The sequence below is a fragment of the Pelecanus crispus genome, chromosome 3 (genome assembly GCF_030463565.1).
Source record: "Pelecanus crispus isolate bPelCri1 chromosome 3, bPelCri1.pri, whole genome shotgun sequence".
NCBI lineage: Eukaryota > Metazoa > Chordata > Aves > Pelecaniformes > Pelecanidae > Pelecanus > Pelecanus crispus.
The window spans coordinates 18,915,063-18,931,152 of NC_134645.1; the positions used below are offsets into that span (position 1 = coordinate 18,915,063).

At 42.7% G+C, this 16,090-nt stretch overlaps 1 protein-coding gene across 1 annotated transcript in view; it reads right to left on the minus strand.

Annotated features, from left to right (window-relative positions):
- Positions 1 to 3,053: 3,053 nt before the first annotated feature.
- PCNX2 (pecanex 2) overlaps positions 3,054 to 16,090 on the minus strand; it is a 164,026-nt gene continuing 150,989 nt past the window's right edge. The window contains exons 29-34 of the mRNA XM_075707554.1: positions 13,540 to 13,684; positions 12,114 to 12,344; positions 11,509 to 11,783; positions 10,304 to 10,488; positions 5,307 to 5,755; positions 3,054 to 3,227 (exon numbers count right to left, since the gene is read on the minus strand). Of these exons, the coding sequence (XP_075563669.1) occupies positions 3,054 to 3,227; positions 5,307 to 5,755; positions 10,304 to 10,488; positions 11,509 to 11,783; positions 12,114 to 12,344; positions 13,540 to 13,684 (1,459 nt within the window). The remainder of the gene's footprint in view (positions 3,228 to 5,306; positions 5,756 to 10,303; positions 10,489 to 11,508; positions 11,784 to 12,113; positions 12,345 to 13,539; positions 13,685 to 16,090) is intronic.

Genomic DNA, 16,090 nt, shown 5'->3' on the forward strand with positions numbered 1-16,090 from the left:
AGTATGACTTAAAGCCTTTGTGTATCTGTAGGCACTGGTGCTGAGAATAGCATTCTTAGGGACTCGGGTGCCTTTTGGTGCTATGCAGAGCTGTTCTGAGCGGCTTACTGCTGAAATTAGGCCTTGTGTAAAGGTTAGGTACCTATTTCTTAGTTTTGTGTGCATCAGAGCTTTAAATGTGTCTTCTGTCATGTACAGAGTAATCGGGTCTATCTCTACCTCATGCACACATGGGGGGAAGCCTAAGATGTGCTTAATCAATGCAACCTCATACCTAGTTCCAGGTTTTATTTCTAACCATTATGTCTGGTTATTCTGTAGGATTGGCCCATATTTAAAAACACCACATATAGCAGTAGTCTTATTAATAACAGCAGACTGTCTTCAAAATTATGGAGAAATGTAATGTGGGAGAGTTTATGCTGTCATCTTTATTTTTTTGTCTTTGTTACTGTTGTTAATGGTCACTCGAGGTTTTTTTTTTTAACCCACTATGCTACAATAACAACTTTAAGGCAAAATAAAAACTGTGTAAGACATGGCTATGAAAAGGAACTAATTTTTGAATCTTACATTGACTCCTGCTCTGTCCGGCTTGTGCACTCTGCCTCAACAGCGGAATCAGGACATGCCTTTTCTGGCAGCCACCCTGTGCAGGAGGAGGCTGGGCTTCATGGCATGCTGCTGTCCCCAAGGAGTTGTGCTCCAGGGGCTGGTGGCTTGAGCTAAGTCAGGAACTGTGAGGCAGCTGCATTATCTTAGGGTGCAGTACCAGAGGCCACGGAGATGGTAGAGTCTCTTAGAGAAGCTGTGGTGCTGGGGGAAGGTGGTGTTGCTGGGACTTGGTCCATGCTAAGCAGATACAGCGGCTTGCTGCTGGAAGGATTTGTGCAACTGTTTCCCAGCCTGGTTTAGCATGCTTGAGTTGGAGACACAGAATAATTTAGGTTGGTTGGGACCACTGGAGTTACTTATTTTTGATGGAAATTAATTCAAACTTAAGTTAAAGATGTGAAAAATTGGAGGCCTAAGTAAGGCTAACTGAATATGGGAAAGTTTTTAGTGCTTTTCATGGCTGCCTGTTTGCCCTGCCTCCACGCAAGGCAGGGTTTAGGAAGACAAAGCAGTGATGGTTTATCTTAGTAGACTGCCATGCAAAAGCCCCCAAGACAGAAATGGAACTGGTGGCTGTTGGTAAGAGCCCTCCACCTACCTGTATAACCTCCATGCTTTATCTGTAATGAAGCACTTCATGAGCAGAGTGGTGGGAGGAGAGGTATGATCTGCCAGAAGTGGTCAGAAGGGAGCAGCTGCATTAAATTTCCTCTTCCACATCACACCTGGATGCTGGAGGAGACATTAGTAGGACCTAAGCTGCACTGATGACTGTGTGTTTCAAGGGCTGTACATGAATACTCTGCTTTTGCCCTTGCAAGCATGAGCAGAATTTTGCCTAGGTTGTGCTGAGCTTTATAAATAATCAATTCATCAGGATCTGAAGTGAAAGAAAAACAACAGATTTCTCAATTTCATAATGCAGAAAGCAAGTGAAAACAAAGAAAACCCAAAAACTGCTGCCACACAAAATATATTTGGATCATTTTATTTTCACTAGGTGTTACTTAGTTCTACTACTTATAATCTTAAGTGTGGCACAGTAGGAAGCTCAGAATGCAACTGTGTATTGCCTAACAGTAATGAGACTTAGCTACAGCATCTCTTGTTAAATCTTTCTTGTTAATTGGGACAAGACAGCCTGGCTGCACATCATCGTGTTGAGAATTAGAAACAATCTATGGTAGTTACAGTAAAGAGGAACAGCAAGACACCAATAGCTGCAATTTTTTTAATTAAAAAAAAAAAAAAAAAAAAAGATGTGTGTTTAGATGCTATAGTAGAGGAAGGATTTGTTGTAGCCTTTTGGCTTCCGAAGTAGTCATGCATTCCTGTAAATCGGTGTTTCTCAAACTTTGTGAAAGCGTGGCCTCCCTTTTTGCATCATCTTTTTGCAACTATTACATTGGCAGCAGCTCAGTTTCTCTGGGGAGGGAAATCAGAATGCTTTGTAATTACTGGCTACAGGTGTTTATGGACACTGAGCTGTGTCCAGCAATTAAAGGCATTTAGCTGTTTCCTTCCTAACACAAACACTTCCACAATAATTACAGCCTGCTTTGCACTTTCCTGTCCTTGAGGAGGATTCCCCTGGGTCCTTTTGCAACTCCCAAGGGGGCTGTTGCCTGGGATTTGAGAAACACTGCTGTAAACCAAACAGGAGCACGAGATAATACCTAAGAGCAGGTGTTTAATGCAAAGCTGCTTTCTTTGCAAATAAGGTGCACCATATGCTTTGAAGGCTTTCCATGCACTGGATACTTTCTTTTCTCACACTTGACTTTTGTTAACCTGTGTAGCATGGCTCATTCACACAGTATTTCAATATGGCTGCATGCAGTATATCAATCTGTGATGCTGTGTTGCTACTCGGAATTACCACCTGCATAACATGTTAAAAATAAAAAAGAGATTTGCTGCCGGGAGAAAAAAAAATCAGATTTTGCTCTAGTGTTACAGTACATGTTGTACTGTCCTGTTATGTATTCATTGCTTCTGTTCAAAGTTGCCTTTTGTTAGTTATATATCAAATGCCAATTAGTTTGCATGCAATCAGCTGTTTAGTTATGGCAGGAAAGAGATGTCTTATGTGCTTTTCTCTGAGTTGTATTAATATTTCCTACTGTATTCATTTGTGATTCCAACCGTTCCAGGGGAAGGAACGTTAAACAGGTTGTATTCATTGTTCTAGGATTTACAAGAACCTGAGATGAAGTGGCACTGTGTTTTTTAGGACATCTTCCAACCCTACCCATGCCAAGGCCTTTAGCTGAAGAACATCTGCCCTGTAGTATTCTTGTGAAGAAGTTTAGAAAAATAAACATTTGGAGGTTGCTTGTTACATTTGAAAGAACCTAAACTAAACCCATGTGCAGCTCCCTGACCTAACTCTGTCTTTAATTCGAAAAAGCACGTGGCCCTTGCGCTAGGAATACTCCTTACTGCTCCTCAGACAGGCTTTGCTGAGAAGCGGTGTCTTCCAGGGCCATGTCTTCTTGGCTGGCCCTTCTGCACTCCAGGTTCTGACTCATGAATATGGCATGGGCCGGACCTGCCTCTCGCTGCCGTCTAGGTTCTGTAGCATCGGTTGCTTCACAGGTCTCGGTGAGTTGCTGGAAAGAAAGAAAGAAAAAGTCAGCTAGTTTAGGAGATTTCTAAGTAACACTTCAGCTATTTTTTGAAGTGACAGGTGAAAAAAGTTAAAAATTGATTTAGGAATGTCATTCTGTGAAACTGCATGGGATTCTTGACATGCATTATTCACGAGGGACTTCTGAAGAGGTACTTGTCACACTTTGTGTAATGCATAAATTTGGAAAGAAAAGCAGACCAGGAGCTAGAGGTTTAGTTCCACAGATGTACATGTATAGAGAGCTGTAAAATAATTTGGATTGAAAATGACTTCTGGAGGTCATCCAGTCCAAACTGCTGTTCCAAGCAGAGCTGACTTCTAAGAAGTTAAATCAGGTTGCTCTGGGGCTTGCTTTATACACCAAATTTTAAATCCAACTTTCAAAGAAACCTTTTCATCAAAACTGGAATCCAATTATCAGCCTGAAAATGTTATGTGCAGTGTCACCCCACTGTAAGGAGTCCATTAGTATAAAAGCTTTCCAGAACTGTGCTGTGTTAATGTTTAAGTAAAACAATGCCTCCTTACCACTTTCAATCAAATAGGCACCTGGACTCTGAGCAGTTACTTTGGCCAGGACTCACCTCATCTAAATTTAACCATGTAGTCTTAGTGTATCATCTAGGCTGTCAATGGTTGGCAGAGAGATAGAAGTGTCCCAGGGAAGGATTTCTTCCTGACAGCTGTAAGGATGAAGTGGACTGTCCTCTCCACCGAATACAGAGGCCACACCAACAATCAGCTGAGACCTCATGCCCAAATTTTAGATGGCTTAAAGTTAGACGAGGTGAATCCTACCAGCAGTACTCAGTATTGCAGACTGGCTGAGTTCGTGCATATTAGGCTATAAACTCCTGAGAGTTGGAATTATGCCTTGTCATCTGATATGTTCCGCTGTAGGTGTAGAAATATTACTAATGCTCATTAGAGTAACAGAGCAGGATCGGACCCAGATGAGTAACGTTCAGTCAACTTCTGTTGAAGTTCACAGCAAACCTCCAGGGAACTATACCATACATGGTATTTTTGGGTTGAGAGCAAAATACACACAGGCTAAGGAGCTTTTTTTCACTTGAGGTTTGGAGAATTCTTTGAAAATTAGGGATGTTATACAGTGTTCAGAATGATGGTAGCAGAAAAGTGTTTGGGACTTTCCATATCCGCAGTCTTCCCCTGTTGCCAATTTGGCCTCCATTTTGGTAGGCCAAATGTGAAAGGCTGTCTTAATTACGTTGTCACTCAACCTCTAGTTGCAGGCGCCCTTTATCTCGAGTCCATCTTCTCACGTTACTGCTCTGTAGTGTTGAGGTGAAAGTTTCAAAATTCAGGAAAGCAACTGATGGTGACCAAAGTTAAATAAATATACTTAAGTAGACAATAAAACAATAACACTACTATGTGCATTGAATTTTCCAGGGAAGATGGGAATAGAACTGCGAGCCCACTGGGAAGAGGGCTGGAAGTTCTTTGTGTGTACTGTTTTGCTGTTAGAAAGTGCTGAATCACAGGGCATGCAGGTTTCCTTTGGGAAATGCTGCCTACAGACTTCCTTTGACTAACCCTTTCAGCAAGAAGGTTTTCAGGTCCTGGATTGAATTTCTGGGCAGTGAGAGAGGGACAGAACAAGTGCACTGTTCAGTGGGAACCATTCCTCTTTGTACAAAAAATTAAGTCCTGCGTAAGCAAGCAAGGAAGGAGCTATTCAGTCTGCTTATGATGGCACTCATCCCTGGGCTGCAGAAAATGGAGACCTAAGCTCCTGGTCTGACTGAAAGGAAGAGGGACTTTATCCCAGTCTGCAATTTCAGGTGCATGCTTAACAGCCAACCTGTCACTTACAAATACATCACTCTCATATGCGCACTAATATTAAACACTCTCATTTTCATTGTGATGCAGCGAAATCCAAACCAAATACCAAAATCCTGACGATGTTTTGGAAAAGACCATTTTCTGACCAGCGAGAAGAAAGAAACGATGGTGGGGACAGTTCAAGAACCTGATAGGAGAGCAGTACAGTAGCTCATGCTTGGTACTGCTATTTTGGCCTCAGCCTTACCCGAGTCGCTTGACTCGCTGCTCTAGCAGATGGACCCATGGCAATATTCATACTGCTGGATGACTGGGTGTCACTGGTGTTACCTCCATCTGCAGCTGAGAGCCCAGAAATCACCAAAGCACTTGAAAAACTTCTCTTGCCAAACAGCAGGCTGAGAGTTGAGCTGGTGGAAGAGGCCAGACTGGACCTGAGCATTGCTGCAGCTCGGTCCTGCACAGTCAGCTGGCCAGCAACAGGAACAGCAGGGGACTGGGAAAACACAGATGTTGCCGAGTTGTGGAATGACAGCTGACTACTAGAAAGCCTTTGGGCAATTTCGTGGGCAGATGTGGATGTTTGGATGAAAGGCTGGCGGCTTTCTACAATTGGTCCAGAGTGACTTGAAGCAGGGGGCCTTTGGTTTAAAGCAGCGTGTGCCTGGACGGACTGACTCCTGGGTTTTCTCCTGCCTTTAAAAGAAAGATAAATACATTAAAGTCAGTGGCATCCTGATGAACCCCATGCTATTGACAGCATCCCATGTGTACCTATTACTTTTGGCATATTACTACTGGTTTTAGCAGCATAAGAATCCCAAGAATAACAGAAATAACAAATTGCTAAACCTATGAACCCTGCTGTGTTTCCACTACAAGGGTTCTGGCTTTTGCTCAGAATAGCGCCAGTGGTTCTCCACTGAGTCAAAAGAGAGGAAAATGAGAAGACACCCCAAGGAAAGTACTCTAATCACAGGCTCACACCTATTCTGCCATGTACGTTTTAACCCGCCCAATGAATAAGCATAGTGTTGCTGTAACTCCACTCCCCTTTGACAACCACACTAAAGTAGGGCTGTTGAATACCCACCTTAAATGGCTTGGTACAATTAAATGCAAAAATAAAGCCAAAAAACCTGTGACTTAAAACAGTGGCACATTAAAAAGAATTATTCCTGCATATGGGGAAAGAGAATTTGAGAATTCAACCACGTGGAAGACTACAGCATTCAAGCCACAAGACTGTGTTTAATATTAAACTGTAGCTGAGTTCCAAGAGTGATATTTACAGTATATCACAGACTGAAAAGATGTGAACATGGCTAGTTAGGGTAGTCTATTGGAGGTCTGAATGAGCCCCACATAAAGCTCTTGCCCCATTCTGTGAAGCATCTCGATGCAGCCACTGTTGGATACAGAGTAGATGAGAGATGCTATTCTGACATGCCTAGACAATGTCTATCTTCCTGTACATATACACCCCAATTTTTAACATTTATATCAACACCTCATGTCATTCAAACAAATAATTTCTGTGCTTCTTATGCCTACATATTTAAATAGGCATAGAATGAAAAATAAATCAACTTACTGGCCACCAGATACCTGCTTGCACCCAGGCACTCTGCAAAAAGCATGCAGCAGGCTGGCATGTGCCCCAGGCCCCAGAAGAGTTTCTCGCTTCTGCAGACAGGCTCTAACCCAGGTTTATGCAGCAAACAGCCAGTCACGCGAGTGCCTGCTTTGCTTTTTTGCTTTCCAGGAAACTCCAAACGTTAACACAAGCTGGCATTTTGGTTTCCTAGCTATAGCTGTGGGGTAGAGAGTTAATGCCAGAAAATCTGTTGAGAGCCATCAACGCAGAAACAAGTTTTGCTGGCAGCCATTTCCAGGTTGTTGGTAAGTTTTTTTGCTTTGTTTTTTCTCAATACCCGAACTACAGAGGGGAGGGAAGCACTGAAACTCCTCCAGATACTGAAATTTTGCAGGCATAAAGGATTATAAATCTCACACTATCTTCTAGAAGCATGACTGTTTGCTGAATTCATGAGGGTTCCAGTAACGCAGAATTTCATATCCAAACTATTTACATTATATAGCTGAAACATGCTGTTTTACATCCACAGACCTGCCTTCCAGAGGCTGGTATCATTAGCTCCATCTTTCAGATGGTGAAGCAAGGAGAATTTTGGTAACTTCGCACAGAGTCAGATGGCAGAGCCAGGCCACAACCTAACTGGAGCTCTTCAGCTGGACTAAAACCTAGTTGGCTGGGCAAGCACTGGACACTTTTGCACCCCACTTACAATGTATCTTTAGGTCTACTTTTATACTCCAAACAATAAAACCAAAAATTTTCCTAGAATGGCATGCCAAGCAGCATTCTCGGTAATAAGAGCCCCGAGATGTCCGCTTGCGAGCCGCAGGACAGATGCACGTGGCTCCTGTGCGCCATGCTGCCAGCGTCCTCTGCGCGTCAGACGTGATGGCGGGGAGGGCACGCGCTGCGATGGGGGTCAGGCCTGGCTGCCGCACCAGCAGCTGTGCGCACGTCTGGCCTCCGCGGGGATTCAAGGTTCTTCAAACTCCGGGGTTTTGTTTAAGTGCTTTGGTTTCTACATCTGATGGTTATTTTAATATGTTACCCTTTTTAAATAAAAAGAGCGGACTGGAATTAAGAACAGAGGGGCTGTGGCGCATTGGTTTGTGCAGGGGCTAACGTGGCCAAACATCTGTTTGTGATTTAAACTGCCAAGCTGACCCCTGTCCAAACATATTCTGTATTCATCCCAAATGCAGTGGTTAGACCATTGGACAGGAGACCACCCGCGACTACACATAAATAACTCTGTCCCTGAAAACACTTAGGAAACAAAGGCTGTTCTATAAACTGCATCATGAAATAAGGACACTTTGGGGGAGAACCCCACACGTTTCCAATGCTCCTGATTTTGGTTGCACTTTTATATAGGGCTTTCATTGCATTTTGCAGACTCGGTGGCACCAGGGTGCAAAAAGAAATATGAAATATGAAAACATTAAATGCACTGCTTCATAGATTATGAGTCTAGAAGGGATTGCTGTGATCATCTAGTCTGCTGTGCTACATAGCATGGGCCATAGAACTTCCTGGAATTAATTCCTGTATGGTATTACTAATTAGTATGATTATTTTTAAGAAATGCATCCAATATCTCCAGTCATGGAGAATCCATCTTAACCCTTAGTCGCTTGTTTCACTGTTTATTTACTCCCACTGTTAGAAATGTGCACTTGATTTCAAATCTGAATTTGTTTAGCTTTGTTATATCCAAGTCTGCTTGAATCAACTATTTTTGGTCACCTTTTGTTGCCCAGGTAAGTACTTACAGACTATGATCAAAGCATCTTTTACAATATAAATTGTTTGAAAGCTCTTAGTCTTTCACTACAGGATGTATTTCCCAGATCTTTGATCATTTTTTGGCTCTTCTTTGAACTCCTTCCAAATTAAAAAGGTCCTTCTTAAATTAGGGCACTAGGCCTGCGCGTGGTAGACCAACAGTGCCCTGAACCAAAGTCAGACTGACAGACATGCATTGCCCAGGTCACCCTATTCATTCTGCTTTAACAACAACAGGCATAGCATTAAGTTCTTTCCCAGTCCTCTGGTATCGCCTTAGTGTCCCGATACTTACTGAAGATCAAACAGAGCTTGCTTTTTAACCAGCTCTCTTAAAAACCTTCTTGAATGAGAGTCATTTGGATTTGCTCAATTAAGCATATGGCTTTGATAGCCACTCTTTCCTGTTCTTTGTAGCTGTTAGGATGGAAGGAACTACTTCATGATCAGATCACAGAAATAGATCATCTGCATTTTTCCCAATACAAACCAGATATTTCTTTTCTCATTTCTACACTATCGGCAGCTCTGCCTTTCTATGTACTGACGGATCGAGACCACTGTTAGGATTCCTTTGCTGCTAATACTCTTTAAAAATAAACAGCCACAAACCCCCTTTATCTTTTTGTCCCTAATGGTGCTAGCCAGAAACTTCTCCTTGTTTCATTTTCTGTCTCTTATCAACGGTCTCGCGGGACTGAATACTGATTTGCATTTGCTATTTTCCACTTCCTTGCATTTGTTGTGCATTTCTTCATTTTACCTCAAAGTCAGGTTGCTTTTCTTAACAAAGTGTGACCTTCTCTCTTGATTGTGGTTTTCTGGGCACCCAATACATTCTTTTAAACAACTCACAATTAACTTTCATTCTTGTATGGCATGCTCAGGATCATTATTTTACAATTAAGTTTGCCATTCGGATTACTGCAATGTCAAGTAATGAGTATGCACGTGGGGATTCCTCTAACGCTAGACTCAATTAAAAGCAGAAGTTATTTTATTCTTACAACATGATTTATATTCAGGGCAAGATTTTCTCCAGTCCTGTCCATTATCTTTAATGACAGATCAAAACGATCTGATGGGAAACAAACAAGTGTCATACCCCTCTAGTTCTCTGCTTTAGTTTATACAGTAATACCACAATTCATTGCAAGGTTGAGTTAATTGGCTTTACATTACAAGTCCTGATCCCACAGTGATAGGTCTCACAGTGACCCACTGCCAAACTTCATGTATATATCCAATGTGAAGACCTTCTGAATATGTCTGAAGTACTTTTGAATCCATAATTTAATATGAGAAGGGCTCAGCTGTTAGTTGACAGAATGACTGGCAACATTTAATTTTCTCCTGGTAACTGCTGTATAGGCATAAGAAGTTATTTCCTATTTGTTCTCCACATGCGCTGATGAACAGCCAAACCAATTCCTCAAATGAATCGTCATGGTCCTTCCAAGATAATTAAGATTTTTGCATACTTTCACCTCTGCTGTTCCCAGCCAACAATAAGCACAGGTTCACTGTGGTATGGGCTCCCTGCATCGCACATGTAGACTCCCTCCCATCTGCATTTCTCATTCTGGCATTGTTAGTGGCACCTCCTAGTCCAAAAGTTACACATAAAGGAGTTTCACAGCAGAACCCTTGATGAATCACATTTGTCTTATACCCTCCCAGTAAATACCTGGAACAATATCAGGAAGGCATCTCCTACATATGCTTGGTCATTAGGAAAGACAAAGGTCTCTCTTTCTAAAACTAGTTTTCCACTGGATATGAGCATGCCCCAAAAGCATCTGCCTACGTGGCCCCTCAGGAGAAGACTACAGAAAAAGCCAAGTAAATTGTGCAAATACCTGCACGCTGGTGGACATCTTGAGACGAAGCTTGCAACTGAGGGGTTCCGTCTCTGGTGGGCTGTGAGCTACTGCTCTGGCTTGCATTGCCTGTGGAATTGCTGCTAGACGAAGACCCCCCTCCGCTATCCGCCTCTTCAACATTACCTCTCTCATGGTGAGCTGCATGGCAGTCCTTCCGCATTCTGTTTGCAAGAACACACACGTGGTCAGCCATTTATTATGTCCAAAAATTTGTGCCACCAATGTTAGTTGCCCTCAAAATGTGTAATTGTACTTTCTCATACCGCTGCAGGTCTTTTGACATTTTATGAGATGACAAAGATGATGATGTGGTAAGCTTACTTGGAACAAAACTGTATACGACACAAACCAAATCTTTCCTTGTCTGTGTTAAGTGGCTTTGCAGCCCTGCAAGACCTTAGGACTCTTTATCTAATGTTACAGCGGTCTCTAAAGATCAACTTTTGCATGAGATAACCAAGTAGCAAAGAAGAGGAATGGGCTGGAGGGAGCTCAGTGGGAATAAGCTGCACGGTGGGAAACTAGCATATTAAGCCACTAGATTTAATCGTGGCATTTTAGCATAGGTGTTAGCATGCAAGCTGGCTCCCAAAGTCTCTCCAGGGTCCCCTGCCTCTCCTCAGCCACAGTGGTAGCAGGGCGGGTGGAGGGAATGAGACAAGAGTGAGTTATTGCTGTATGAAAAGTGCATGTAGGAATGAGATGGAATGTGTCAGATACTGATCATGCATTCCTAGGGGAAGTCAGGTGGTTTTGGTGGATAGTAAGTACATTTTTAGATGTGTTTTGGTCAAGAACAATGACTTGGGGATGATCATCTATACTGCCAAAGCTTTGGAGCATAACTCACCAACACATTTACTCGTGTTCTGACATGTCACTGAGCTACAGACAAGATACCCTTATTTACAAGGCCCAAACAGTAAAATTCCCTGGAATAAAGGAAATGTCTGTAGTGCTTAGTGATTTGATAATGAATCTTGTTGAACATGTAGAAAGCTTTGCTTAAAAGCCATGAATGAGTTAATGAGTTTGCTTTCTACTGTACCTGTAGGGCTATTTTGTTTTATTCCAAGTTATCTGCAATTAACTTTTTACTCATAGATAACAGTATGGAATTACTCTCTTTTAACAGAAAATACAGTGGAACCGAGACTGCATAACCAAAATTTAACACCTACCTTAACCATTTGGATCTGAACCACTTTTTAATGTTGTCCAAACTGACAGGTCCCCCCCAAATGTTCCTCAGTTGGCTGTGTGTCCCAAGGTACGAGGTGGTTAAAGGGGAAACGTACATGGGATATCCCAGTGGCTGATCACATGAAGAATTAATTAAGTTCCGCAAGACCTGTTTATTGTTCTGGATGCTTCCTCTCTCTGGGTTACGATTGCGTAAGAAAATCAGTTCCTGCTGCTGCCCGGCCCAAAGCCCTCTGACGCACTCCTTGTTGACCTACAGATAGGTTAAAAACGTGGATCATGTGAAAACGTTTGCTACTTAAGATGCAGAACTATATGACCTAGGTAGAATGGCAGTCATGTCATGTCTTTGCACCAACAGGTTTTATGAACCTTTGCAGCTACTCCCTGGTAAAGCCTGGAATGTTATCTCAGATACACAAACATGGGTGCAATATGGAAGTCAACAGAAGAGAGCTCTTTTAGCCTCCAATCCTTACTCCGATAACTACAATCAACCTCTGCTTTTGGACACATTACTCAGAAATAGTATTAGTTACCACAGCCCTAAATTACTGCAATATTAGAAAGATGGTATATGTACCTTGATAACCTTGAAGCTCAAGTAGCTTTTGTGGAGCATGATAACTTTATATTCATCTGCTCCTTCATCTACTACGTGTCTCAGGGTTAGCAGCTCCTCTCTGTTGGAGAGTACAGCGCTGCGCCAGGCTGGGTCCCCTTCGTGACAAATCACAACCTTTTCTTCAAAAGACTGGATCGCTTCATACAAAACTGCTGGGTCCTCATACTCATCTGGGCAGGTGAACTGGTCCTGGTAGTACAGGAAAAGGTATTGAAAAGGTCAGGTATATTTCTGAAAACACAAAAACTATTAACAATGAACAAAATCTTGTTTTTCGAACAGTTGCCAGCTCACCCCCCAAGTGACTTGCCTTTTGACACAGCATGTTTTTGGGGAGGTAGAACAATTAACCATAATATAGAAAGGTACAATTTTTGTTTTATTGTAACCTGTTCTGATCTCATGTCTCCACTGGACAAGGACACTTGGAGAATGTCAGCTTATCCACTTTCTTTTTATAAAGTGGGAAACCACGGGAGACAGAGCTTTTGGGTAAGCCGGAAGGAGACTGGAATCACCTGGGGCATTCCACAGTTCTTGTGGAAATCCTTATTTTTATTCATGAAAAATCACCAACAAAAGCACAGACTGGGAATCCATCAGCAGATATCACAATATTGTGTTACTGCTTTAGACGTCACGCAGCAACACAGCCAGCGATAACATTCATAAAATTATTGTGTCAAATTCTCAGATACTAATTCACAGCAGTTCCACTTCAGTTACATTCAGAGCGATTATAAATACCATGCATGACAAAAGCATATGATACTAAATCATAACGTGCCAGAGCAAGAACAAAATCAACTCCAAGCTATACAGAGGTTGACCTGAAGAAATTGGAGCAGCTTCAGTGGAGGTGTGCCAGATTTTTACAACTGAAAACAGAACAGGGTCAGAAGCCGCCTGACATAAACAAACAGCCGTGACACTAACCCTTCAAACCACTCTCCTCTCAGCTGTGTCCTTTAACACACAGAAGCGTTACGTGTGTATTGCCATTCACAAAAGCACTGATAAATTAGCAATGAAATTAGTCTAATCAATGTATTTCTTTTCAATCTAAAAACCATCTTTATAGTATCCACACAAGTAAAACGTGACATGACCATCAGTTTTGTTTTGATGAAAACTGCAGGGCCGAGCTCTGCAATATGAATGGTTTCAAATGGGCAGCTAGGGAGTACAGAAAAGATCAAGTGAATACAAAATAAACCAACGCCAAGCTTTTCCATTTTGGTTAAGGAAGTTTCTCAGAATAAGGCAACAAGTACTCCATTTCCCTGTCTTTTTTTTCTTTCTTTGAACAGTTTCTAAGGTTTCCTGTGATTGCCCAAGAAAACAGATGCAGTAGTAAAAGTTAAAAATAAAAAAAAGACCCTACCTGGTGTAGCTTCAGAGACATTCGGATTGCCGGGGCAACAACCTTATGCAATAAATCCATGTCTGCAAAGACCCACTCATCCTTTGCTGCTATCCGAAAGTCTCCTTTGAACAGTGCATGGAGCCCGTAAAGAAAAGAGTCCAAGCTGTAAGACAAAGGCAGCAGTCACTTCCAGAAGTCATTCCTGTCTCACCAAGCCAGACCCCCGCCAGCTGCCAGCCACGTGCTGAGCTGCGCAGTGACCGGCGGCCCTCCGGCGCACGCTGAGCTCCTGCGGTGGGCATAAAGCAGGGGTCACATCGCATATTCCTAATGAGAAACCGTTCCTCGGGGTAGGTGTTTTCCTTCTGCTTGCACTGTAAATGGCTGGCTGTGAAACGAGTGTGGCACCTGGAACAAAGGATGTCCTAGGGATGGGTGCTTGTGTCACGGGGTGCCTCGGGTGCTGCTTCTCTTGTGGCTGCGCTGAAGAGACGAGGTCAAAGTGTCCCAGCTGCTCTGCAATCCCTGCGCAGGCAGCAGAAGCTGCCCCCTTGTTTGAAAGTTTATTGATTGGCCCTGTTACTCTTAGCAGTTCTCCTTGCAAGGTAAAAATTAAAAAAAAAAAAAAAGCTGTAAAAAATATTGTCAGCAAATCTGAGACTTTTGTCATGAAACTCAAACCCAGACGTGAACATTAAACCAGATGTACTAAGAAGAATACTAAGTTTCAGGCTGTTCAGCAAACCGGGTGAGAGCATGAATCAAACGACAGGCATTTCATACTGAAACAATGAGCCCTAAAGCAAATGTGCGCTGCATTTCTTTTTTCTAATATAAGAAACTAGATGTAACCAGTTCTGCCTGACGTTGGATGACAGTTTGCGTGGACCTGAGATTTAAGCAAGAGGTAAAAGGTACAAAATCGAGTAGTTGTTAGAAAATGGTTGCAGGAGGGCTTTGTGAAGGGAAACAACCAGCCTTCAGCTCCAGCGTGCACCCCAAATCACGAGCTTTCCCCAACGACACCACAGCCACTTGTATAATGCTTATATAGCAGGACTGCTCTCCTAATGCTGCTCTGAAGAAGTGATCTCGAAATTGAGGAAAACAGAACCATCTGTTAAAAACAGGCATCTCTTGCAAACCTACAGGACATGGTTTCATCTACCTGCCAAGATTTTACTCGCTCTTACAACAGTTGGTTTTTTCAGATTGTAAAGGCTCTGAGGAGAAGCTGCATTAAGATGTTAGTGGTTTTCACTGCCACCCAGGCTTTCTCCAGAGAACTCTTTCCACATAATTGAGCTTTCTTCATTATTTTAGGAAAAGAAAAAAAATGTTTTAAATTTTTTCTCTTCTCCAAGAGAGGGAGAAGAGAGACTGAGAGACTGCTTGGCCTATCCTCAGCTCAGACATGTTCTAATTTTGCCCTTGGTGGGTAGCATGTTTTAGAAATTAAAATGGAAAGATATATGTGTTGTTACCAGAAAAACAGCTGGATACCGATTTTCTCTGTGGAAGCACCATGTAATACAAATCAACTAATCAGTGGGACCAAGGCCAGTCAGGAAGGCAGGGAACTGTTGTTGTTGCTGGGATCATGAAGAGTACAGGGAAGCTCTTGTGAATTCTTAACCGATCTGCATTTATTAGTCCTAAGTTACGTATTAAAACATGCCTATGTGAGACAGGCACACTCAGATATTCAAAACAGTTCAAGCACTGATTTCAATGGGAGTTATACATCTTCAAGGGACGGGTCCTGATCCCCACTGACATTCAATCGCTCATCTCCACTGTTTAGAAAATGATCATATACCCAAATCCTGCTTAATAGCTAGGAAAGCCCCAGAATAAACCAATTAGGGGAAAAAAAATGGTGGGTGCAGCCAGTGCAGTAAAATATGTGACTATCATCTCCTTTGAAAAGGCTAGGAATCAGGAAGAATCCTTTCACTCACCCACCCACTAGACAACATCCAGCATACACAGCTGAATCCTTGCCTGGAAAAAGCACTTCTGTATCTAAATATTCTTCCCAGGATGAAACTGAAAAAACTACCCTGAACTCTGCACCTAATGATGATCTGTAGTACAGTTTTTCCCCACGTAACACCCCCTGTATTTGCTCTGAAAAGCTGGCTGGGACGAAGGGAGGAGTAGGCAGGAGGCAGAACTGTTTTTTACATCATTAGAGGCTCTCAGAGCCAAATCTGAACACCAGAGTAGTCAAAGAGCTTGCGTTCGCAGCAAAGTGTCATGGCATCAGCGCATGCTGAACAGGCTGCTGTGAACAGCAGCATCTGCAGAAAGCAAGGCTGGGGCTAGGCCAGCTATGGAAACTGCAGCTGAGCATCAGCAGAGGGAGTGGAGGGAAGCACGGACAGCTCTCGCTGTGCTTAGTTAGGGAAGAACCATCCGTTTCTCATCCCTCTGCATAGTAAGTTCTCTAACCAGCATTTTTAAGAATAAATATGACTGCTACAAGGGGCGAAGCAGTGGTGGCAGCAGTTGTGAGAGGCTGCGAGTCAATTATTTTATATATCGTATTTTCCACCAGAGAGGTCTG